The following is a 27721-nucleotide window of genomic DNA, read 5'->3' as shown; positions in this document are numbered from 1 at the left end:
TCACCAAGCCTGGTAAGGATTTTGACAGTGGGAGGCATGCATATTTATGCTTATTTCAATCCTCGTTATAAATGGTTAGGATTTAAAATGTTACTCACTAGATATCGTAAGTAGGATACGAGTGTCCCTTTATATATATATATACTTAAGCTGCGAGAATAATTATAACTCATGTAATATGCACGCCTGATTGTTATCATATCATTTAAATCAATTTTCATTTCAGGAAAGTCGCTTAAAAACTGGTATGTGCCAAAGAGAATTGCCAACGCATGCCTGTATCTATATTGTGTTGTAAGGATTTAAGAAAGATCAGTTAATGAGAAAATTGTTTCTTAACAAATGGACCCAAAAACAAGTTGTAATGCACAGTGATATCAATTTGGAAATTAAAGGGAGATAATTGAAAACCAGTCCAAAATCTTCAAAAGGAGGTCTTTAAAATCTTCAAAGTGAGAGGAAAATAAAAATTCCAAATAAGGGAAGTGAATTGTAAACCAGTCCAAAATCTTCAAAATCTACCAAGTGAGAGAAAAAAAATTCAAATAAGGGGAGTGAATTGTCAACCATTCCAAAATCTTCAAAATCTACCAAGTGAGAGAAAAAATAAATATTCCAAATAAGGGGAGTGAATTGTAAACCAGTCAGAAATCGTGAAAGGGGGATAACAGACAGGAGGTGATAATGGATGTGGCACCTTGGAACCTGCTACAGATAGCATTCATCGTTGTCTGGCCAGCATGGACGTCCTTTACCAAGATGCCCAATGGTGCGTATATATCACTTTACAAAATAAAATATTCATGCCGCTTCAGGAGTAATCATTTGACGTTTCCTTGGTAATGAAAAGATAATTGTCTTAAAACATTATGGGAGAAATTATATAATGAAGACTTTGTTACATTTTACAAATTCAAGCCAGTGGTCTTTAAAAGGATACACCCCTATTTAAATAAAATGGGATAGACCGCTATTTAAATAAAATGGGATACACCCCTATTTAAATAAAATGGGATAGACCGCTATTTAAATAAAATGGGATACACCCCTATTTAAATAAAATGGGATAGACCGCTATTTAAATAAAATGGGATACACCCCTATTTAAATAAAATGGGATAGACCCCTATTTAAATAAAATGGGATACACCTCTATTTAAGAGGGAGTCAGAATTCTTCCTAAATTACAAATTATTCGGAGTTTGTTTTTTTTAACTGTCAGAGGGATTATTTTTTTCCAATACAAGCTATTATGTATCAATAGAAGAAACTGCTGACAATTGTTTTCCCAATTTTGCAAATGCTTGCTTCACCGAATTTCAGAATTTAATGATTGAAGCATTTACTGATCATGTAATAAATATACTCTTTCCAATTGTTCAGGCATGTCCCTGTTGGCAGCCTACCTCTTCCTGTTGGTGCTGTGTATCCCGCCCGTGTTCATACTGTTGAAACTGGGCAACCATCAACAGAAGGGGATTGTGTCCCTCCTCTCTACACATGTACCAATACTGAAAGGTATGTATAAAAGCTTTCTAGCTACCTACTTCCTGTTTCTACTGCTCCTGTTGGTGCTGTGTATCTCGCTCGTGTTCATACAGTTGAAACTGGGCAACCACAGAATATAACTATCCACTCATGTGTACTATAATATACAGGGCTCAAATTAATTAAGTATTCTGTGCTGTATAAAGTAAAGAAAGCCAATACAAGTCAGTTCTAGTTAGATGTTTAATGAACAAGTGTAAAGCGACATGATATTCGTTGCGTACTCATTAGCATTCGTCCTCTGGTATTTCATTTTGAAAAATGGGACTCGAAAATTTTAGCAAGTAAATTTTTTTTATACGGTTGCTTTTGGCAAAACTGACTCGCATTTATGCAAGCTAATAAATTCCAGCCCTGATATAATTCAGAATGTCATATTTGAGGTAATGTTGTTACAGTAATATATGAATTTATTTATTAAGCTTGTACAGTTGTATTGTTACCTTTAAAAATCACCTTGGTGATTTCAAACAGAAGTTAGTATTAATTATTCTTTTGGTTAAATGTTTCCATAATATTTTTAATTTTCTCCATAGGTATTGGTATAACGTTACTCATACAGCTGTTCCTTATGTGCGTGTTTATGGCCCCTCTTGTGACCCACTACGGAATGTACGCTTTCATCGCCATAGCGAAAAACCCCTACGTGTGGACTAGCTGTGCTAATGTATGGAACACAGCCTCATGTTTTCAAAATCCAACGGATTTGCTTGGTACAATGTTGTAAGTATAGAATACACAGAATATGGCGATAGAAAAGCGTTAAACTTATTGCTTGTACTATAGTTCGTTTTAACGGAAGCCCTGACATTTGCCTGGTCCAATGTTGTAATTATAGAAAATACAGCATTTGGCGATAAAATAGCGTTAAACTTATTGCTTGTACTATAGTTCGTTTTACGGAAGCCCAGATATTTGCCTGGTCCAATGTTGTAATTATAGAAAATACCGCATTTGGCGATAAAATAGCGTTCAACTTATTGCTAATGTGTACTATAGCTTGTTTAGATGGACTTGAAGTATGGAAGTCCTGTGTATTTAACATGGCTTTTACCCAATAAATCTCATCAATTCCCTGCTCCTTATTATTATCTATCCTAGCACATTTTCTTCATTAAGATTCCGTAGAATGGTTTGGTTAAGGAACTTAGGCCCAGGTGTACTCGTTATCAATCAGACAAGGTTGGTTGTCTTGTTAGCGCTGTTGTTAGCGCACTAGCTTCTCACCTAGGTGACCTGGGTGCGATTCCCAGCTTGGGCCCATGTTAGTTCAGTTTGTTGTCACCAAGCTGGACAAGTGGGTTTTCTCCGTGTGCTCCAGTTTTCCCCTACAACACAAGACCAAACTCTGGCGTAAAATTGTGCCAGCGAGAGTGACTTAGTATAATGTTGTAAAAATTGTTTCACAATCGTTGTAAAAGAAATAAGTTTAAACTAATCAGACAAGCTTATTGTTTCAAGGTCACCCTTATTTTGACCTACTGACCTACATAACTTTCAAACAAAATTAAAGCCTGTGAAAACAAAAGTCTGTAACATTCAGTATCAAACATTTAAGACAATAGCCAAATGAAGGAAGACCCTTCCAGTTATGGTATTGTCTTAGCTTAAATTGTGGCATTTCGTATTCAGTGTTGTCCATGTGCAACTATCAATGTTAGCCATTACCCAAAAAATGGTCTAATTGATTTAAACTGATTGGTAAGAGTGTTAGTTTCCATGGTATAATTCATTTAAACTGATTGGTAGTTATGTTTGTTTCCATGGTATAATTTATTTTAACTCCTGGGTAATTATGTTTGTTTCATTGGTATAATTAATTAATTTAAAAATGATTTTGCAGAACCTCTGGGCAGAAGCATAATGTGCCACCATCACTAATTCCTGCAGAGTCAGAATTCTTTGAGTGAGTATTCAAGGGGAAGTAACTGTTGGTTAGTAAACTGAATTTGAATGTTTTTTTTTAATGCAATTGATTAGTCCCTTCTTTATATGGATCTGTTCTTGATTGCCCAAAAAGATTTTTTTTTACTCTTCCATTCGAAGAATAAGTAGGGCCATAAACTCACCCGGGCAATTGTGTCTGCGTAGGCGTCATTCAATTCACTTCATACTTTATACAGTTTTTCAGAACCATCACACCATTAAGTTCCATAACTCCATATCATCCTTAGTATGGCCCCTGATTGACTTGGGACTTTAAATTAAAGTTTAAGGGCACATTGAGTGAGGTTAAAAGTTTAGGGCAAGTTGGGATTTTCACTAATAATTTCTGTTCTTCTCATTCAATTCACTTCGTACTTCACATAGTTGTTGACAGCCATTATTCAATAAGGATACATAACTGGATGTTATCCTAAATACAAATTAAATACACTTATAGTCATTTAAAATACCAATGCTACATGTACTTATTAATGAATTTGACAATATTACAAGGCTGCCAATTGAAATACCCTTGTTACATCTATTTATAAATGTATTGGACTACATAACAAGGCTGTCAATTAAAATACTATTGCTACATGTACCTATAAATGTATTGGACTACATAACAAGGCTGTCAATTAAAATACTATTGCTACATGTACCTATAAATGTATTGGACTACATAACAAGGCTGTCAATTAAGATACTATTGGTACATGTACCTTTAAATGTATTGGACTATATTACAAGTCTGCCAATTAAAATACTATTGCTACATGTACCTATAAATGTATTGGACTATATTACAAGTCTGCCAATTAAAATACTATTGCTACATATCCCTATAAATGTATTGGACTATATTACAAGTCTGTCAATTTGTAATACTTCAGTAATGAGTACCTCCAGATCTCTGGCAACATTTCTGATGTGCGTGGCTTTGCGGTATGGGGTTTCTCGGACGAGGTGAACAAGGCGGGAGTGTCAGTGTTGCCCTTAGCAATGGTTGGCGTGTGGGTGTTCATCTTCCTAGGGCTTGCATTTGGGGCACGGGTGTGCGGTTGGGTGCGTGGTTTTAAATTTTTAGATTTTTTTATTTTTTATTTCATATAATTATGACATAGTGCCATCCTGAAATTACTTCATAAGAATCAACATCCTTCTCAATAACTTTTCAGGTTCATGTAATCTGCAAGGGCCTGCTAAATTGATTAAAACTATGAAATACTTAATATGTGACTGACTAGTTCAATAAAAGTTGAAAGATAAACCTTTAACTACTAACTAAATAATTCATTTATAAATGGCAAATATTAATTATTGATAACTAGATTGTAACCCTGTATTTAATAGCTGAAAACGCACAGATATTAAATGATTAGTGAGTGCTAAAAGATTTACCCGTGATCTACTTTCGTCTCATAAGGTAGAAATACCGTGTTTTCTGCACCTTTCTTTCAAATTAAACTCGGTATCCTTCATAAGAACACAGTGTTTATGCTATTAATTCATACTTTTTGGTAAATTTAAACAATTGTATTAATTGTGGTAAATCATCTTTGGGGGATTGAATCTTTAAACCTTTTGACCAACAGAGCCTTTGATCAGCTCGGAGGGAGGGTTTCTCAATGTATAAGAACATTGCAGAATATCAGAAAGTATAACACCCCTCCAAAATGCTTAGAAATATACTGCTTTACAATTGCAGTGGCGGAAATTAGCCATACTTGCTAAAATCCTCCGGAATTCCGACCCATCCCCAGGTCTGCCCCTTTTTTTTTAAACTAGCTCAAGGTTGACAGTGGAAAGCATCCATAATATTATGAGTGTGAAATTCCATAATGGACCATGATGCCTAAATCCAAAAACTATTGTAATTAGAGAGTGATATTGCCCTAAATTTCGCTGCATAAAAATCCCCTGGTGTAATATCAAAATCCCCTGGAATTCAGTCCAAAATCCCCCTGGGAAGCCTGGGAAATATGGCATGTATGAAATTAGCACACACCGTCATGCCCTGTAGTGATGGTATACTTTCCGGGACGTCTGCTTTTCCTCTTGTCTTTGTATAACAAGGCTTGTGAAAAATCAATACCAAGAACTAGCATAAGAATTTTGGCTTGATCATTTAAAAGTCTTAATTTCGATTACTCCTTTCGTAAATATTCTGATAATTGATCATGTTTATCTTTGTTGTTGATCTTATTTCAGATCCTGTTCATCCTGGGCCCAGGTTTTCTGGCCCTGATGTTCACCGTGCTGGGATACGGCTACAGTCACCTGGAGTCTAATGGGACGAACACATTCCTGGGAGAATTGTATACCTTGGATATGACTCAGTTCCATCAGCTGCATGATGAGAACACGCCTCTCATTCAGGTCATTAAAAGACACTTGTATTCGGGTTGTCAATTAAGTAAAGAGTTATTTATCCTAATTACAAAATGAAAAACTAACAGTTCCAACACGTTACTGTTTGAATTGTATACCTTGGTTAAGACCCAGTTCCATCAGCTGCACGATAAGAACACACCTCTGATTCAGGTCATAATTGTTTTCTCTAATTCGGGTTAAAATTTAGGAAAAATAATTTTTTTCCCCTAATTACTAGATGAAAAACTAATAGTTCTAACAATTTCCTTGGTGAATTGTAAACCTTGGATAGGACACAGTTTCATCAGCTGCAGGGTGAGATCACTGCTTTATTGAAAATGGCCTGAGAGGTTATACCCCATTAACACTCAGGGTTTCCATTAAAAATTTGAAACTGGAAGTATGAACTTCCTGTAAAGCAATATTGGATGTTTTTCACTGAAATGTGGAAGTTTAAAGTGACACTTTTATTCAAAATCAATACATACGCATGTATAACAAACATCAATTTTGACTGATAAACCTTTAACTACTTACTAAATAATGCACTTATGGAAAATATTAATTACTGATAACAAGATTGTAACTGTGTATTTAATAGCAGAAAACGCAAAAATATTAAATGATTGGTGAAGGTTAAAAGATTTACTGCGGTCTACTATAGTCTCATGAGGTAGAAATACCGTGTTTTATGTTAATTTCTTTCAACTTAAACTTGGTATCCTTCATAAGAACCGTTGTTTTCGACATGTATTCATCCTTTTTCAAGTATTAAAACAATTGTATTAATTTAGGTAAATCTTATTTGGGAGTAAGAGTGCATCTTTAAGTCTCCCGAACACAATAATTTTTTCCACTATTTTTCAACTTGTATGTTGAAATAATTTGCATCAATAACTTGCCAAATTCACAGATTTATATTACAATAATTCATTTTACTTCAAGACTGATTGAAATTGTGACCATAAAAGTAATATTGACATCAGGTTTTGATATTTTGACCTTTTTCAAAATTATGGAAGTTTTTGTACTTCCAAGGAATCAATTTTGGAAGTGTTAACCCATTTCTCAGAAGTAATATACTTCCAAACTTCCGAAGTTTAATGGAAGCCCTGAATACATGAAATGATTATAACAGTGGACTATATGAACTCCTGCTAACTCTCACCGTGAATTCATTGAGATTAACATTACAAACACTCGTTGAAGAATTGGATACCTTACATTGTATATATGACAGAGTTTCATTAACTGCAGGATGCGAATACCCTCCTTATTCAGGCAATAACATAAGAGATGAGTTATTCCCCCTAATGGAAATTTGCATTTAGAGTCATATTGGACAAACATTGATCAACATTGAACGTATATTGGCATTGTTCTTGTGTTTTTCATCATTCTGCTTTATGCAACAGCAATTTGCTATTCTTCCTTCTCACAGGACTGGCTAGACGGGTTTTCCCTGGTGACACACTCTGTCCCTGTCTGGACAGCCATACTGCCAACAATGGGGAAAATGACTGGTCAAGGGCGCCTCAGTAGAAATATGTGAGTGCAGGTCTAGAGGTTTATGTTTAGAGGGTAATATTATAATGTTAAGTTAAGGAATGAATTGCGGGGCTGATGTCATTATCGGGGTATGACACAATTGGGCTGGTCAAAGTGTGTGGAATCAGAATTGCATTCATATCCCCGATAATGACATCAATACTGCAATTCATAACTTATATTTACACCAATATTTAATTATTTCATTCAAGAATTGTAAAAAAAATACTTCATTTCATTTAAGAAAACCTTTCAGTAATCCTTTCTTACCCATTCTGTAAATAGAACCACCCGACTGTAACCGGAAACATTTTTTCAAATGACGTCACAATAACGCGGGAAAATATCAACAACTTGAAATCACTTTTAAATGTAAAATTGAAACACTTATGGCAACAATACATTTAAAATATAATAAAATAACACTTTTTAAAATGTTGATTTATAATACATGGGACTTGTTGACACAATACAAACAATAACAAGATCAATACTTTTCATGTATTGTTATGCGATGAATTGCGATCTGAACATATCCGAAGATGTTGCGTTCATCGATTGATAAACACAATTGCCGAAAGGCAGTTCATTTAAGGAATGGAAGTTGAGGTGTAAATATAGGGTAATATTGCGATGTCTAGAGGGTATTAATATAAGTTTAAAGGGTAATATTATGATAATTAGAGGGATATGCTATCATGTTTATACGATAATATTGGGGTGTTAAGAGGGCAATATTGTGCTTATGATTTTAGAGGCTAAAATTAAGCTGCTAAGAGAGCACATGTAAAGTCAGAATGTTAAGTCGATAACATTTCTAATGTTTATAAGGTAAATTATTATAATCTTGGATGAAAAAGCATGTTATTTTCACATTTTTCAAAGATTTTGGTTTCTGTTTTGTTCAATGAATTTAACATGGCGGTCACTGTTCTAGGCTGAAAATGTTTGAAACTTCATAACCTCATGTCTCACAATAGATTACTAATAAACACTTATTAAAGTAACATTTTTCTTAAATTTTGGCATAACAGAAACTTTGAAATTAAAAAAGCAAAAACTTATTTCACTCTTGATCACGGAAAGTTATGTTTAGACTCGTAAAAAATATTGCTTTCTATTACCACATAGTGAAATTATTATAATTTTTGATCCAACACCGAAATTCACCAATGTCCTCCATATCGCATATATTTCACAGATCTTGGATATTTGTGATCCTGGTATTTGCTGCCACATGTCAGCTACCCCAGCTCGCCATGGCTCCCTACATTGGCAATCTACAACACATTGTGCCCAGCTACATGTACAACATTAAAGGTTGGTGACCACTTCAGTCCCTGTGGTCAGTTTTCACACACTTCCTGTATAGTTTATGCAGATCAAAATAAAGAAGCAAAATATTCATGACGGTTTGCAGCATGTCGCTAAATTAGCCTACATGTAAAAAAACAAACTGTTATCATTGATAAGTGCGAATAAATATTGTTGTTTGTTTAGTTATTAAATGAAGTTGCTCAAGCTCATGTCAGGAAAGACTGATTTGAGACTTAATTGTATGTATAACATTGAGCAATTTAATTCAATTCAATTTATCCTGAAGTTCCCAAAACTTTGACTGCTGTAAATGACTGGTTATAAGACGATAGTGGTTATAAGACGCAGGCTGATGAGCCAATTTCGGCCTGATAACACCCTCTGAAAAAAAATGTCAAAAGCTTGTTACTGTTTGTAAGACGCAGGCAATTTTTTACATCGAAATCTGGGGGGAAAATGTGCGTCTTATAACCAGTCATTTACGGTACTTGATTTCCTGATACAATTAATTATATCTTTGTTTTTGCACAGGTCTGGATGTGATATTCACGACCATGCCAGCAGCGTTTTCCCACCTGGGCATACCTTCTGTCTACGCTCTCTTATTCTACCTGTCCATATTCCTTGCGGGTCTCATGTTCTTGGTATGTACCTTAAATACATCAATTGCTATTCTAGATATTAAAATGAAACTTGGTTCACATGTTGCCAGGGGCATACTACACATGCACAGCAAGGGCCCATAACTCTGGAAATAATAATTGTTGAGTTATGCCCCTTATTTTAGTGTTGGCCCATGATCCCCTGTGCTCTTGAATAACTTAAAGCTGCACTCTCACAGATTGATTGTTTTGACAACTTTTTAATTTTTTGTTTTTGAATTAGCCAAATTTTGGGTAAATGTCTAGAAACCAGTGATATATGACGGCCGACAAAAGATCAGATCGCAATTTTCATATTTACGCTAAAAAATGATGATTTATGGTGCAAAGTGTTTCTACGCTTAAAGAAATAGAGGATATTTGTTTATTTCAGTGTAAGATCGTATTTTATTTCACGAGTGTCATAGAAAAACATATTTTCACGAGTGGCGAAGCCACGAGTGAAAATGTAGTTTTTTTTATGATCACGAATCATTAAAATGTTTGATAAACGGGATAAGCGGTAATAAACGGTAAGTTGTTAGTTTCCAATTATATATTTATTTAAATTTATAAAATATTTCTTTCTTTTTTTTTAACATTTTTTGACATAATTTACTGAAGTCCAGTGTTTTGTTTTGACCAAGGCAAGTATATGTAAAAACAAAGGATTTTAAAAGTAGTTCTGAAAATTGATATTTTCACTCCTTATTTTGCAGTGAAAATATCAAATTGATATTTTCACTGTTGTTATTTCACTGTTAAAACCCCATATTTCATCGTAAAGCATGAAAGAAAAAAGAGTATTTCGGCAGTTTTCCAAACAATTGAGATCTGTTCCATTGTGAAATATCTTATATGACTGCCTTGAAGGCTTTAGTGCCGAAATCAGCTAATTCTGCGACGAGTCAAAACTGTCAATTTGTGAAAGTGCTGCTTTAAACATAAAAGTAAATGTTTGGTATCAATATTCCCTGTTAGCTTTAATTTCTTGATTAGTACATTAGTACTAACATTAGTAAAATCAGGTGGTAAAAGCTATATCATTCATGCTATTGATTGTAAGTATTGCTCTGTTGACCTTTCAGATAGTTTCCATGTTTACAATACTGGACAACCTCGTGGACGGCCTCGTGGCGTGGAGTGAAACGTTTCAAGAAAGGCGGGCCTGTATCAACTTCTGTGCAGCGTTTGCTCTTATATCCGTGGGCATTGGGGCATCTATTCTTCATACGACGCAGGTAATAACCACATACGCCCTTGATCATTCGCTCTAAAACAGTTGAAACAAATTCAAGCGCAACATGCTTATCAATGATTGTGCAGCTTTTGCTTGTATAACTGTGGGCATCCACTCTTCATACTTTGCAGGTAAAAAACACATTCACCCTTGATCACTCTACAACTGTGAAAATATTCAAGACAAGTGGGCTTGTATCAACCTTTTTCAGCATTTGCTCTTATAACTGTGGGCATTTGGGCATCCATTCTTCATACGACAAGAGCAACAGGCTTATCATTGATTGTTGCTCTTATATCTGTGGGTATTGGGGCATCTATTTTTCACAAACATAGGTAATAACCACATTCGCCCTTGATCACTCATTTTACAACTGTGAAAATATTCAAAACAAGTGGGCTTGTACCAACATTTTGCAGCATTTGCTCTTATATCAATGGGCTTTGCTGCTTCAGATCTACTTTACCAGGTTAAGACTATGAAGCAATGTCATTTTCGAAGAGATGGGTTTGAATAAACCAGTAAAATGTTCGCTATTATTTCTGTTCTTGTTTGGGCTTCAATTCTTCATAGTTCACAGGTAAAGACCACTGGCTCTAAAATAACATGGATAAATCCTAAAATTAGGATTGACAGCTTTCAACTTCCGACTATGGTACAAATGTAAAGAGAGACTTGTATTCATTTGTTGCTGTGTTGGCATTTCTATACTCCATACTATATCATAATATCTATAATTCATACTACAAATACCTTTTCTAGGTGAAATTTTTAAGCAGACACAAGCTTCTTCTAACTCTGTGCTGATTTTGCACTCAAACCTGTAATGTTGGTACTTCTATTTTAAAGGTGGGCTTACAAGAGTATCAATATATGTACTCCAAATATTGCTCTGTTATGAACTATTTATCATGTATTTCCAGGCTGGGTTATATTGCTCTGTTATAAACTATTTATCATGTATTTCCAGGCTGGGTTACATGGCTTTGTTATGCACTATTTATCATGTATTTCCAGGCTGGGTTATACTACATCATAGTGATGGACCAGTGCGTACCAAAGCTGTTTTTCCTCACCGTGGCCCTGTATGGACTCACCCTTATCATCATTTATGGTACGTATATAGAATCAATCAAGGCCAGTTGGGTTGCGGGATCCCGACCAATCGAGGCCAGTTGGGTTGCTGGATCCCGACCAATCGAGGCCAGTTGGGTTGCGGGATCCCGACCAATCGAGGCCAGTTGGGTTGCGGGATCCCGAACAATCGAGGCCAGTTGGGTTGCGGGATCCCGACCAATCGAGGCCAGTTGGGTTGCGGGATCCCGACCAATCGAGGCCAGTTGGGTTGCGGGATCCCGACCAATCGAGGCCAGTTGGGTTGCGGGATCCCGACCAATCAAGGCCAGTTGGGTTGCGGGATCCCGACCAATCAAGGCCAGTTGGGTTGCGGATTCCTGACCAATCAAGGCTAGTTGGGTTATAAGGTCGAAAGCAATCAAAGCTTATAAGGTCGCAGGATCCCGAACAATCAACGCTAGCGTTGTCACGGGTTCCAAATCAATAATCGCATTTTGGATCGCGGGATCCAGAGCAAACGAATCTAGTGGGGTCGCATTAATGATATAATTTAACGCTAGCCCGAGACCCAGAGCAATCATAACTAGTGGTGTCGCATTTATGATGTAAATAGAATTTCACTTTTTTGGTGAATCAATAAGAAAATTATAAAACTATTTTCATACATTCGGTGTTGAATGACAACTCTTATTTTATCTTACTCAAACAGACCCCAAGCACTTCAGGATTGACAATCATAAGCTGTTAGAGCCACTGTATAAAGGAAGTGTATAAATAAAACCAATGTACTGTGACAGCTGGTCTTTACTGGAGCCCCTGTATAAAGAAAGTGTATATATTAAACCAATGTATAGTGGCAGCTGGTCTTTACTGGAGCCCCTGTATAAAGAAAGTGTATATATAAAACCAATGTATAGTGGCAGCTGGTCTTTACTGGAGCCCCTGTATAAAGAAAGTGTATATATAAAACCAATGTATAGTGGCAGCTGGTCTTTACTGGAGCCCCTGTATAAAGAAAGTGTATATATTAAACCAATGTATAGTGGCAGCTGGTCTTTACTGGAGCCCCTGTATAAAGAAAGTGTATATATTAAACCAATGTATAGTGGCAGCTGGTCTTTTACTAGAGCCCCTGTATAAAGAAAGTGTATATATAAAACCAATGTATAGTGGCAGCTGGTCTTTACTAGAGCCCCTGTATAAAGAAAGTGTATATATAAAACCAATGTATAGTGGCAGCTGGTCTTTACTAGAGCCCCTGTATAAAGAAAGTGTATATATTAAACCAATGTATAGTGGCAGCTGGTCTTTACTAGAGCCCCTGTATAAAGAAAGTGTATATATAAAACCAATGTATAGTGGCAGCTGGTCTTTACTGGAGCCCCTGTATAAAGAAAGTGTATATATTAAACCAATGTATAGTGGCAGCTGGTCTTTACTAGAGCCCCTGTATAAAGAAAGTGTATATATAAAACCAATGTATAGTGGCAGCTGGTCTTTACTAGAGCCCCTGTTTAAAGAAAGTGTATATATAAAACCAATGTATAGTGGCAGCTGGTCTTTACTAGAGCCCCTGTATAAAGAAAGTGTATATATTAAACCAATGTATAGTGGCAGCTGGTCTTTTACTAGAGCCCCTGTATAAAGAAAGTGTATATATTAAACCAATGTATAGTGGCAGCTGGTCTTTTACTAGAGCCCCTGTATAAAGAAAGTGTATATATAAAACCAATGTATAGTGGCAGCTGGTCTTTACTGGAGCCCCTGTATATAAGAAGTGTATATATAAAACCAATGTATAGTGGCAGCTGGTCTTTACTGGAGCCCCTGTATAAAGAAAGTGTATATATAAAACCAATGTATAGTGGCAGCTGGTCTTTTACTAGAGCCCATGTATAAAGAAAGTGTATATATAAAACCAATGTATAGTGGCAGCTGGTCTTTTACTAGAGCCCCTGTATAAAGAAAGTGTATATATAAAACCAATGTATAGTGGCAGCTGGTCTTTACTAGAGCCCCTGTATAAAGAAAGTGTATATATTAAACCAATGTATAGTGGCAGCTGGTCTTTACTAGAGCCCCTGTATAAAGAAAGTGTATATATTAAACCAATGTATAGTGGCAGCTGGTCTTTACTAGAGCCCCTGTATAAAGAAAGTGTATATATTAAACCAATGTACTGTGACAGCTGGTCTTTACTAGAGCCCATGTATAAAGAAAGTGTATATATAAAACCAATGTATAGTGGCAGCTGGTCTTTACTGGAGCCCCTGTATATAAGAAGTGTATTAATGATGCCAAGGTACAGTGGCAGCTGGTCTTCACAATATTGTTCTGTATACTTTACAGCAAAGCAGAACTTTGGCATCGCAGAGCGGGTTGTGATGTCGGTGTGGTGTGGAGTGTCTACGCTCATTACAGCCGTGAGTATTAATACAGGCCTTGTTCTAGGCATTTTGGGAAATAGGATTAAGTATTACGTCCTTTGCAGTGAATCATTTTTAAATCTGAGTGCGTCAGTCTTTTCAACTCGCATGTTTGAAAACCATGTGTTCTGATAAAAATATTGAGAGTCATAAGCACTTATTTGTGCACATTTGACCCTAAAACATAATCCTTCAGCTGCCCATATTTTGAAATAATTTGATGCGACAGATCCTAGCAAGTTCCCTGTTCTAGCTTTTATATAGTTTTTCTTACAATAATCTGAAAATCACTGCATTGGCCATCAATATTTTCAGGCCATATTCTTGTACCAGTTTATTACTGAGTTGGAAGACATTCCCCGCTACCACGAGATGGAGATCAAAGGCCTGTGGGACTTGGTGTGTTGGATATTCGCCAGTGCCCCGTTTCTCGCCATACCTGCAGCCATGATCCACGCCTGTCAGTCAGAGGACGGCACATGTGTAGAGGTATGGTTGAGTTGTCAAAGTGTGACACAAAAGTCCAGTGTCTCCTTATGTTTGAAACAAGTCCTCAAAGTTCTACATTTTATTTACAAGTCATCAAATATCTGTTGAATAACTACGACCCTCTAGCTCGAAAGTAAAAACCAGACTTCCTAGCTTGGAAGCAAGAACCAGACTATCAGAGCTACGTGCGATCAGCCGTCACCTCAATATTTAAACTACGTCATATCTACGTGATCTCACCTAGCTACCTTTGTATCTTAGGTATTTCCCTAGGATTATGATCACGCGCATATGCAAGACCGCATTGTGTTACAAAATTTACATTCTCATAGCTACAGCTAACTTTTTACCTTACAGTGTATTACAAACCTTATGTTATAGTGTAAAGTGTGGTCTACATGGTGGTTATATTGAATACAGGGGTTAAAGCTAAAACATTCTCCGAGCTACAGCTAACATTCAGTCACAGTGTACTGCAGCCTTTCAGTAATAGTGATAAGTAAAGTGTTCACGTTGGTTATATTGAAAATATAAGTGTAGACTACATGTTGGTGATATTTTGAATACCTAAGTGTAGTCTACAAGTTGGTTATATTGAATTCATAAGTGTAGTCTACACGTTGGTTATATTGAATTCATAAGTGTAGTCTACACGTTGGTTATATTGAATTCATAAGTGTAGTCTACACGTTGGATATATTGAATACATAAGTGTAGTCTACACGTTGGATATATTGAATACATAAGTGTAGTCTACACGTTGGTTATATTGAATTCATAAGTGTAGTCTACACGTTGGATATATTGAATTCATAAGTGTGGTCTACACGTTGGTTATATTGAATTCATAAGTGTAGTCTACACGTTGGTTATATTGAATTCATAAGTGTAGTCTACACGTTGGTTATATTGAATTCATAAGTGTGGTCTACACGTTGGTTATATTGAATTCATAAGTGTAGTCTACACGTTGGATATATTGAATACATAAGTGTAGTCTACACGTTGGTTATATTCAATACATTAGTGTGGTCTACACGTTGGTTATATTGAATACATAAGTGTAGTCTACACGTTGGATATATTGAATACATAAGTGTAGTCTACACGTTGGTTTTATTGAATTCATAAGTGTAGTCTACACGTTGGATATATTGAATACATAAGTGTGGTCTACACGTTGGTTATATTGAATTCATAAGTGTAGTCTACACGTTGGTTATATTCAATACATTAGTGTGGTCTACACGTTGGTTATATTCAATACATAAGTGTGGTCTACACGTTGGTTATATTGAATACATAAGTGTGGTCTACACGTTGGTTATATTCAATACATAAGTGTGGTCTACACGTTGGTTATATTGAATACATAAGTGTGGTCTACACGTTGGATATATTCAATACATAAGTGTGGTCTACACGTTGGTTATATTCAATACATTAGTGTGGTCTACACGTTGGTTATATTGAATACATAATTGTGATCTACACGTTGGTTATATTGAATACATAATTGTGGTCTACTCGTTGGTTATATTGAATACATAAGTGTGGTCTACACGTTGGTTATATTGAATTCATAAGTGTGGTCTACACGTTGGTTATATTTAATACATAAGTGTGGTCTACACGTTGGTTATATTCAATACATAAGTGTGGTCTACACGTTGGTTATATTCAAAACATAAGTGTGGTCTACACTCAATACATTAGTGTGGTCTACACGTTGGTTATATTTAATACATAAGTGTGGTCTACACGTTGGTTATATTCAATACATAAGTGTGGTCTACACGTTGGTTATATTCAAAACATAAGTGTGATTTACACGTTGGTTATATTCAATACATAAGTGTGGTCTACGTATTGATTATATTTCATACATAAGTGTGGTCTACACGTTGTTTATATTCAATGCATAAGTGTAGTCTACACATTGGTTATATTCAATACAATGTGTAGTCTACACGTTGGTTATATTCAATGCATAAGTGTAGTCTACACATTGGTTATATTCAATACATAAGTGTAGTCTACACGTTGGTTATATTCAATGCATAAGTGTAGTCTACACATTGGTTATATTCAATACATAAGTGTAGTCTACACGTTGGTTATATTCAATACATAAGTGTGGTCTACACATTGGTTATATTCAATACATAAGTGTAGTCTACACATTGGTTATATTCAATACATAAGTGTAGTCTACACGTTGGTTATATTCAATACATAAGTGTGGTCTACACGTTGGTTATATTGAATACATAAGTGTGGTCTACACGCTGGATATATTGAATACAATAGTGTGGTCTACACGTTGGTAATATTCAATACATAAGTGTGGTCTACACGTTGGTTATATTTAATACATTAATGTGGTCTACACGTTGGTTATATTCAATACATAAGTGTGGTCTACACGTTGGTAATATTCAATACATTAGTGTGGTCTACACGTTGGTTATATTCAATACAATAGTGTGGTCTACACGTTGGTAATATTCAATACATAAGTGTGGTCTACACGTTGGTTATATTCAATACATTAGTGTGGTCTACACGTTGGTTATATTCAATACATTAGTGTGGTCTACACGTTGGTTATATTCAATACATTAGTGTGGTCTACACGTTGGTAATATTCAATACATTAGTGTGGTCTACACGTTGGTTATATTCAATACATAAGTGTGGTCTACACGTTGGTAATATTCAATACATTAGTGTGGTCTACACGTTGGTTATATTCAATACATAAGTGTGGTCTACACGTTGGTTATATTCAATACAATAGTGTGGTCTACACGTTGGTAATATTCAATACAATAGTGTGGTCTACACGTTGGTAATATTCAATACATAAGTGTGGTCTACGTGATGATTATATTCAATACATTAATGTGGTCTACACGTTGGTTATATTCAATACATAAGTGTGGTCTACACGTTGGTTATATTCAATACATAAGTGTGGTCTACGTGTTGATTATATTCAAAACATTAATGTGGTCTACACGTTGGTTATATTCAATACATAAGTGTGGTCTACGTGATGATTATATTCAATACATTAATGTGGTCTACACGTTGGTTATATTCAATGCATAAGTGTAGTCTACACGTTGGTTATATTCAATGCATAAGTGAAGTTTTTAGATGAAAAGCTAAGAAAGATAAGATAGGATGGATTAGCCAGGATATATAACATGCTAGGATGGAAAAGTTAGGATATATAACATGCTAGGATAGATAAGCTAGGAGAGATGACATGCTAAGTTAAATAAGCTAGGATATACAAGCTAGGATAGATAACATGCTAGGATAAATAACATGCTAGGATAAATAACATGCTAGGATAAATAACATGCTAGGATAAATAACATGCTAGGATAAATAACATGCTAGGATAAATAACATGCTAGGATAAATAACAAGTGTGATAGATAACATGCTAGGATATATAACAAGTGTGATAGATAACATGCTAGGATAAATAACATGCTAGGATAAATAACATGCTAGGATCATGATAGATAACATGCTAGGATAAATAACATGCTAGGATAAATAACAAGTGTGATAGATAACATGCTAGGATATATAACAAGTGTGATAGATAACATGCTAGGATAAATAACATGCTAGGATAAATAACATGCTAGGATATATAACAAGTGTGATAGATAACATGCTAGGATAAATAACATGCTAGGATAAATAACATGCTAGGAGCATGATAGATAACATGCTAGGATATATAACAAGTGTGATATATAACATGCTAGGATATATAGTATATTTGGATAGATAACATATGTGGTGTTTCTTTATGTTATAGGTATGGTCAACAAGTTGAAATCAATTTATGACAATATGCTTCCTACATCTTTTTACAGCGAATCAAGTTTGTATTTTGTGGCATCAAGCAAGACCCCTATAGCCCGCCAGAAGAGTACGGCTACCGCCACCCCGACCCCAGCGCCCCACCCTATGGAGGAATAGACCATCCCACATACACATACATGGACCAAGATGGCTACCCGATGGAGGATTTATCATGTTACAAGTCAGACTGAGATCTTGTGACAAAAAGATTAACTGGTGAACATTTTGTGAAATATGTGGGTACCTTTAGAGATCATTTAGTGGAAATAGTTTAAATCTTTGTTATTGTTTGTTATATGGTTCATATATGTGGGCTGTGACCATCCCTGGTACAGATATGTGAACAAACAATATATATCCTATGGTGAAATGTTTGTATTACAAACCTCATTGTTTGAAAATGTGGGTAATTTGTGAAAAGAAGAGGATTGTGTTGATTTATTCAGATTTGTCAGTATTTGGAAAATACTCATTCTATATAATCATGTATGGATCAGGACAGATATCTTATGGAGGACTTACCATGTTACAAGTCAGACAGATGAAATGCAGGTTAGCTCCTTAGTTATTAAGGATATGTGCAATTTATGCCTGATGAAAATGGATTTATGATGATTTCTCAGTTTTTGTTTATGTGATGACATGTAGAGGTCTTTCTACAGACACATATATGAGCTCAAGATGACAGTTTCTCTATTTCCTGCAAAGCAAGTCCCATGTGGATAAACAGTGTAATATGTCCCGGATCAGTGATTCAGTGTGGACCTCTCACATATCTGCTCAGGACCCATGGTAGTGAAACATGGGGATCCTGAGTGATGCATCCAAACTTGAAGGTGAACCAGTGCCAAGAGTACATATATTAATATTAATTTTTGTTAAAAGTTTTGTGACAGGAATAGGAGAGTCAGTTAAAATCAAGCATGTGTTATATACAGTATATAAATGTACATGGTGTGTGGAAAAGATGAGTCATCTAAAGCAGGACTTACTTTACTGTAATTCTGACTATATTCATATTATTAGCTTGCATTTGTATGTGAAACAATGAACAAGGGTTTATTTAGGGTGTGAAGTGTCAAGTTTCTTTAGTTAAATAATAATTTTTTTCAGGTTTCAGGTTTAAAATATTGCAGTATGTTTTTATCTGAACAATTTGTGGCTAAAGTTTTACACCCATTCCCATTGTTAACTATTATTGTGTACTTTCTGCAATAAAAGTCGGAATTAATATTTTTTATGTGGATATACTGGTTTATTCGGCAAATACTATTTGGACAACTTATAATATATGTTTGTTCATGGTACTGACAGCAACTGTTTATAAAATACTGCAATTTGTTACTCCAGATATATATTAATGAATATGCAAGTTGTAAAAACGCTGGTATCAGATACCTTCATTCTATATTCACTCATATAGCTAGGACATGCAATAGTAGATATATATCTCTGGCCTGTCACAAAACTTTTGTAACTCGATATAGAAATAGAAGACGTGACAACAGACGGACACTAAGCCCGCGAGTTGTGTAAGGGATTGGATTATAAATAAGTCTAGTCAGTTATTCTAAAATTCCAAAACCAGATGGTAGAATATTTCCTTTGTCAGATATTGATGTTGATGTTAGTATAGTTATGTAAATGTATTTCAAGCGCTCAGTGCAACACTGGCTCAACTCCTTTTTATGGAGTTACTTCCGTCTGGCGCTGAACCCTTGAATTTCAATGAATCTGTTCCTAGTGGATTTCTCAACCAGGGGTCGTTTCAAGATCGTTGCTGATTTTAGTCCTAAATTAAATTATATTATTGTCATATTACCGTTATTTAGATACATATTTGTGTTTATTATATGCCTATCAAATTCCTTTTCCATATCCAACAGTGAAAATACAACCCACTGTTTTGAAAAATCCGTATCTTGATACTGTCATTTTCTGATCCCGTATCATGCGAGTACTGTGTGTTATGTCGGAACTACTTTCGCGTTGCTAAAAATAGCGTGACAAAAAAAACCTGGTAAAACCTGTCAACTTTTAAATACATTAAATTATCTAACTTTACTCACGCTCCTCAAGCATGTTAACATTCAGGAACATGGTTCTCATGTTCTTCAAAGAACCATGAGGAAAAGCACAAAGTAGAGAACACTTCCAATCTATCTAGACAGCTACTTCAGTGAACTAGTTGTTTGCCATTTCGAAGTTCATAAAGAGTTGCATTAAATCCATGTTTATTATTATAAAATATAAGCAGCTCGCCAATACAAAGAAGAAGGCGAATTCGCGTCATCGATAGAAATAGTGTTTGACTCACAAACTTCCCTCAATTCTGCATATTATGATCGTCAAAAAATCCCACAAATGTTTACTTTGTTAAAAATGGCCGCGTTACATCTACAGGAAATAACGATTAGTGTATACTTGTTGAACAAGTACTGTTTTTTTTGTTGTAGTTTTTTGTGCTATGACATTTAATAATTGTTTTCGTAATAGCAATTTGTTAATTTTGCTAAAACATAAAATATTGTTTTCTTACTTTGCTCAATAAAGTGAATATGTAACTTCTGACTTCATTTCGCTGTAGTAGCCTCCCTTGACTTCCCTTGACTTCCTTACACAAAACTACATAACATATTCCAATTCATACGCACATTTGACAGATGGCGGAAAATTTAAATCAAATATAAACCGAAAAATAGATAGGAATAATGAAATATGCAGGTATATAATAAATGGAATATAACCATAAAACGCTTTTCTGGTGACCTGCATCACGTCTCGTTCGATGAGTAAACAGGTATCTGTCGAGACCTGCGGTCTTGACGGATACGTGTTTACACACCGAACTCGACGTGATACAGGTCACCAGAAAAGTGTCCTATCATAATATCCCCTATGAATGTTTACCAGTTTCAAACATGAACACAAAGTGGAGTAAATAAATACAACAACAGTATATTGCCACATGTGAGGTTTATATGGACTTAAGATTATTGAAGTTATGAACAAAATAGTTCCTTGAAACGATCCCTGTGTCAAGCAGATAAAATGAAAACTTTGATGGACGAAAATGTTCTAAGTAATATTAAATAAGGAAACAGATAGAACGTTTCTGCTCTCACCTCTAGTTTTATAAGTTTGTTCATATTGTGTTGACAATTGTTATAGTTTGGTGTGTATTTTTAAAAATTGAAATGTTGCCATAGTAATCATGTTGAGATTTTTGTTCTTTTATCAGTTTTATGTGTGTAGCTTTTTTGAAATACATGTACAGGAGTGATCTATTTTTTATGTGTATTAACTTTTGCTCTTAATTAAAAGAGCACGATTAAAGGTTGTATTGTATTTGTTATATAATATTATGAATTTCAACAAGTATAAATCGGTCCAGGGTTTTTCCCTAGTCTGTGAAAGGGGCCAGGGCCCTTTGAATGGTGAATATTGCGAGTTTTGTGAAAAACCAGATTATTAATATTATTATTATGCCCCCCTTCGAAGAAGAGGGGTATATTGCTTTGCACAGGCATGTCGGTATGTCGGTCGGTCGGTCCGTCGGTAGATTAAAGCTTGTCCGAGTGATAACTCAACAATTCCTAGACGTATGGTCATCAAACTTCACATGAAGGTTGGGCCTGACCAGTAGATGACCCCTATTGATTTTTGGGGTCATCGGGTCAAATGTCAAGGTCACAGTGACCTTTAATGGTAAACTAAGTTTAAAGCTTGTCCGAGTGATAACTCAACAATGCCTGCACCCATGGCCCTCAAACTTGACATGGAGGTTGGGCCTGATCAGGAGATGACCCCTATTGTTTTTGGGGGTCATCAGACCAAAGGTCAAGGTCACAGTGACCTTGAATGGTAAAAGGTTGTCCGAGTGATAACGTGACAATGCCTGCACCCATGGCCCTCAAACTTGACTTGGAGGTTGGGCCTGACCAGTAGATGACCCCTATTGTTTTTGGGGGTCATTGGGCCAAAGGTCAAGGTCACAGTGACCTTGAATGGTAAAAGGTTGTCCGATTGATAACTCAACAATGCCTGCACCCATGGCCCTCAAACTTGACTTGGAGAATTGGCCTGACCAGGAGATGACCCCTATGGTTTTTGGGGGTCATCTGGCCAAAGGTCAAGGTCACAGTGACCTGGAATGGTAAAAGGTTGTCCGAGTGATAACTCGACAATGCCTGCACCCATGGCCCTCAAACTTGACTTGGAGATAGGGCCTGGCCAGAAGATGGTCCCTATTGATTTAAGGGGTCATTGGGCCAAAGGTCAAGGTCACAGTGACCTGGAATGGTAAAAGGTTATCCAAGTGATAACTTGACAATGGCTGCACCCATGGCCCCGAAACTTGATTTGGAGGTTGAGCCCGGCCAGAAGATTGTCCCTATTAATTTTAGGGTTCATTGGGCCAAAGGTCAAGGTCACAGTGACCTTGAATGATAAAAGGGTGTCCAAGTGATAACTCAACAATGCCTGCACCCATGGCCCTCAAACTTGACATGGATGTTGGGCCTGACCAGTGGATGACCCCTATTGATTTTAGGGGTCAAAGGTCAAGGTCACAGTGACCTTGAAAGCAAACTCGACAATTCTTGGACCTATGGTCATCAAACTTGACATGAAGGTTGGGCCTGCCCAGTAGATGACCCCAATCGACTTTGGGGGTCATCAGGCCAAGGTCAATGTCACAGTAACCTTTAACGCAAAAGAGTTAACAAATCTTCCCCCACTGATATCTCAACAATGCCTGAACCCATGGCCTTCAAACTTAACTTGGAGTTGCATCTGACTTGTAGATGACCCCTTATGATTTAAGTGGTCATCGGGTCAAAGGTCAAGGTCACAGTGACCTTGAACGAAAAAAACTTGTCTTGTGATAACTTGACAATGCCTGCACCCATGGCCCTCAAACTTGATATTTAGGTTTCTGGTGACCAGCTGATGACTGGATTTTGAGTTCATAGAGTCAAAGGTCATGACGGTCATAACACACTTTATCCTCACACTTTAATGGTCATAATCTTAAAACAGCAACAAATCAGCTGTCATTTCGGTCCATGCATATTTCATTCAATTGTCCATATAATCCTGACAACATGGCGCTCAGGGGGGGGCATAATGTTTGACAAACATCTCTTGTTTAATAATTGAAATGGGGCTACTATTATTCCTGAATTAATTTGAACCTTAATACATGTGTAGGAAATAATTCTAAACAGTCCATCAATAAAAGATGTGTAACATAAGATTTTAGAATTGTGTACTTTCTTAAGTTTGTTTTCTTTCAATGTCATTTTTGCCCATCGGGGTCTTACTGTAAGTTTTTAGTCATCATTAAATATGACATCGTTGTTTCCTATGACTAAATATAGAATGTCGACACTCATGGTGTATTAGGCCCATGGTATATTTAATGTAATTTCGATCCTTTTTATGAATTACGTCTTTGATATGATGACAAGAAATGATGGTTCAAAAAAATCAAAAGACTGATTTCTGCTAATTGCTGTTGACTTTACTTGTTGAAATGGTAGACATTGTAATGCTCTCATGAACTTGAATATACTTACATGCACACATTTTATATTGCACGTTTTCTTGTTCTTTTAATCAAACATTTTGTTATAGTGCAACCGATCAAATGCCAACTAACATAATATTTCAATTTAGTCTGATAGAGGAATTAAAAAGAGCTTAACCATTCAATAAAAGAAAATCATCAGGTATAAGAAATTATTTGTGTATTTGAATTAGTGCTGCACAAAATACTGAATGCTAGTATGATCAATAACACATGTGGTAAAATGATGTAAAAAATGAGTAAAAATTATGTCCTTGACAAAATATGAATTTCAAGATCTTTCTGGAATCAGCTGGAAATGGACTTGGAAAAAACTGTCGAATATATTTAGATAAATAGTATTGAGGCAATAACGTAATATCATATTCTGTGGAGCAAACTGAGTACTATATAATATTCGGTAATGTTTATTTTTTAACAAGCCTCTCTATGAATATTTTTTAACAAGCCTCTCTATGAACTTTGCACAGGTATGATATGTTTTATACGTTTAATGTAATATATTGAGTTAAGTGAAGTTAATCAGCATTCTTGTTAAATGTAGCAGACAATTGAACTTTCACAGTTGAGTAGACAGCAATAAATTATTGTTCTTTAAAAGTTGAGTAGAAAATTGGTCTTTTAAAATTGAGTTATACATTGTTTTTTTAAAGTTGAGTAAACAATTACTCTTTTTAAAGTTGGGTGAGCAATTGTTCTTATAAAGTTTTTTTTTTAAAGTTGATTAAACAATATTTCTTTTAAAGTTGAGTAAACAATTGTTCTTTTACAGTTAGCTGAAACTATGTTCTTTTTAAGTTGAGTAAAAAATTGTTCTTTTAAAGTTGAGTAAACAAGCATGCTTTTAAAATTCAATTCTTCTTGAATAATAATGTTGAAGTGAGAATAATATTTCGATTTTTCTCTAACGCTTAGTTTGTTTTCCCTTGTGAAGATTTTGAAATTGGAACAAATGAAAAGATTCAAGAGTGTCAGTAAATAAATACTTATTTTGAATTATCACTATTTCTGTAATTGTACATGATAAATGATCAAATTGTTTTGTTCTGTTTATTTTATGCTGTTCCTTAAGGATCATTTTATGTTTCATGATTTATCTTATTCATTTGAAATGACTTACCAGTAGTGTTTGCTTGCTTCAGTTGCTTCACCGACAGTCTTTCAGTGCTTTCAGCGCTTTGATTACAATTTGTGTTCTAGGCTAATGTCTCAATATCAGCATTCCAAAAGCTTTAAATAATAATAAATTATTTAGTTATGAAAGTTCTTTTATTTTTCATTGTTTTTCTAAGATGCATGCATAATTTTTTTGATTTTTGAAGTTTATTTTTTAAATTATTTGTTTGAAAAGGACTACAAGGCATTTCATATTACATTTTTGTCAGCGAAAATGAGTCATAATGAGGTATGTTTTGTAAATACTCTCTATTGTAAGTTATAGAGGATATTGTTTATTTCAGTTTAAGATCGTATTTTATTTCACGAGTGTCAAAGAAAAACATATTTTTACGAGTGGCTTCGCCACGAGTGAAAAATAGTTTTTCTGTGAACACAAGTTGAATAAAATACGATTTTACAATGAAATAAAAACAATCTGCTTCTTTTATCCTTTTTTTCCAAATTTTATAGAATTTTAATTTATTTTCTTAATTACCCCCTTTTTGCAAAGATTTTACGCCGCTACCCCTTGGGTTGCCCCTTATACAAAATTATAGCTGTCAATTTTCTTTTTCCGGTTTGTTGAGAAAGAGTTCTCTGATATTCTGTTTTATAGTTTATTGTTTGCTCTTTTTCAAGTGCAACGATTTTATGAATTTTATGAATGAAGTTTTAAAAGTGCATCCATATCACAAAAAAAACGATAACAATTTTATTTTTAGCGTGGTATGAATACATTACCAAATAACTACGCCGCCTTTATTGAATAAAAATTTGAAGGTCGAATGTGTTGGCAAAAAATTGCTGATAATCATTGGACTTAAAACATTTTTCGTAGTTTAAGAGTGTGTTTCATGATACATGGGTATTCAGCCATCTTACTGTCAGAGACCATTCTGTTTTGCTTGAAGACAGGTTTCCAGCTACTGATGAGGACCACGCTAGTTTGTTGTCAAATTTTGAGGCGTAGGTGGGGTAAAAAGAATAAGTAAATCTGTAAATTGGTGTGTGAATTTTCCGGGAAATTCGTATACAACGACAAACACAATTCAAAATACATTTTAACAATGATATAACATTAATGTTTGAACAGTTGTTTTCGTCTGTAATTTGTTTGGTATGAAAGCAAACGTTCGAATATTCAGATTCAAGATGAAGAAAACATTTTTAAAAAAAACGGAATAACCATTTTCCTAGTTGTTAATTTCCCAATATATCCTAATTTAAACTTATAACATGTAACATTTCTTTAAATTTAGAATATTATATTTGCAAACATTTTCTGTTTCAAAGGAGAAGTGTTCTGTTTTAATCAAGGGGAAGTAACTACAATGGATTTTAAAAGTACTTCTGAAAGTTGGTATTTTCACTCCTTATTTTTCAGTGAAAATATCAAATTGATATTTTCACTGTTGTGATTTCAACGATAAAACTCCATATTTTATCGAAAAACATGAAAGAAAATTCATTATTTTAAAAAAAAGAATCTTTTTAAATCATATCAAGTTGTTGGATTTTATGCTTTAAACGATGAAGTGAAAACATTAACAGGACTCATTTTCGCAATTGACGTCATATATTTCTACCATTTATTTTGAGTATTTTTGTTTTAAAATATTTCTATGTGGACACCATTTATGGCATAAAGGCACTTTCTTACACATTATAGAGTCACACTTTGCGAAATCGTTCGGAAGGCGGGTTGTTGCAAAACGCATGTAACATGAAGTCATTACCAATGAAGTTAACAAACGGGAGAATTTAAAATGTTCATAAATTGTTTCACGAATGGCTTTCCATTATTCATAACTCTTTTTTTCTGGTTGTATTCAGAATTTTATATATTTTTGATGTTCAAATTATGTTTTTATTTCATATCTTAGTAAAATAAGTTTATGCTATGAACTTTGTGTTTTTGATTTTGTCTGTCAATTAAGTTGGTCCAACCCGAGCGCCACTTTGAACACAAAATTTACATATATGTGGGCCACATACCTTTATGATACCGCCTGTCGCCAACAAGTTTACAAAATGAAAATATGTGTGGCTCACATACGTTAGATGCTGACATCGAAATGTTTTTTTGTTTTAATGTGTTAATCACTGGTAAGGCTAAAACAAACTGCGTTCACTTCACCTATAATGATTGTAAGATATAAGCTATTGGCTGGTTTTGGATGTTTGTTGATTTGTACTTTTTAAAGATTAAGATATTGTTTTCTTTGTGTATGCTACATGTACATAACTTTATGTATTGCCCATTTACCCATTTTGCATGTTTCATTTAATAAAATCTAGTCTGAATTACGCTGTTTAAGTTTGTTTATACTCAATTATTGTTAGTGTTTGGTGTGAACGCCGTATATAACTAGGTAGAAACCATAACTGGTGTCCATTTGAAGAGTGGTGGAGATTAACTATCACTGGCGTCCATTTTAAGAGTGGTGAGGATTAACCATAACTGGTGCCCATTTGAAGAGTGTGGGGATTAACC

The 27721-nt window shown here is 35.0% G+C and overlaps 1 protein-coding gene across 1 annotated transcript; it reads left to right on the top strand.

Moving 5' to 3' along the window:
* The first annotated feature begins 43 nt into the window (after positions 1 to 43).
* Positions 44 to 27531, top strand: LOC128240517 (sodium- and chloride-dependent GABA transporter ine-like). The gene is made up of 15 exons (XM_052957175.1): positions 44 to 106; positions 227 to 769; positions 1384 to 1518; positions 2085 to 2271; positions 3392 to 3454; positions 4371 to 4542; positions 5689 to 5856; positions 7292 to 7398; positions 8600 to 8718; positions 9247 to 9359; positions 10445 to 10597; positions 11614 to 11710; positions 14023 to 14096; positions 14415 to 14588; positions 18491 to 27531. Exons 2-15 carry the CDS (start codon positions 685 to 687, stop codon positions 18668 to 18670), a joined length of 1827 nt encoding a protein of 608 aa, XP_052813135.1. The 5' UTR covers positions 44 to 106; positions 227 to 684; the 3' UTR covers positions 18671 to 27531.
* The last annotated feature ends 190 nt before the right edge of the window (positions 27532 to 27721 follow it).

This window comes from Mya arenaria, chromosome 7 (genome assembly GCF_026914265.1).
Source record: "Mya arenaria isolate MELC-2E11 chromosome 7, ASM2691426v1".
Classification (NCBI taxonomy): Eukaryota; Metazoa; Mollusca; class Bivalvia; order Myida; family Myidae; genus Mya; species Mya arenaria.
The sequence above is the reverse complement of the archived record's forward strand: the minus strand, read 5'-3'. Positions and strand labels throughout refer to the sequence as shown.

What these genes read in the sequence shown, in the direction of transcription:
- LOC128240517 (XM_052957175.1), top strand. Translation starts at nt 685, where the DNA reads ATGGATGTGGCACCTTGGAACCTGCTACAGATAGCATTCATCGTTGTC. An exon ending in GATTTGCTTGGTACAATGTT is followed by an intron (nt 2,272 to 3,391) that starts GTAAGTATAGAA and finishes ATGATTTTGCAG; the next exon opens with AACCTCTGGGCAGAAGCATA. An exon ending in TTGCGGGTCTCATGTTCTTG is followed by an intron (nt 9,360 to 10,444) that starts GTATGTACCTTA and finishes TTGACCTTTCAG; the next exon opens with ATAGTTTCCATGTTTACAAT.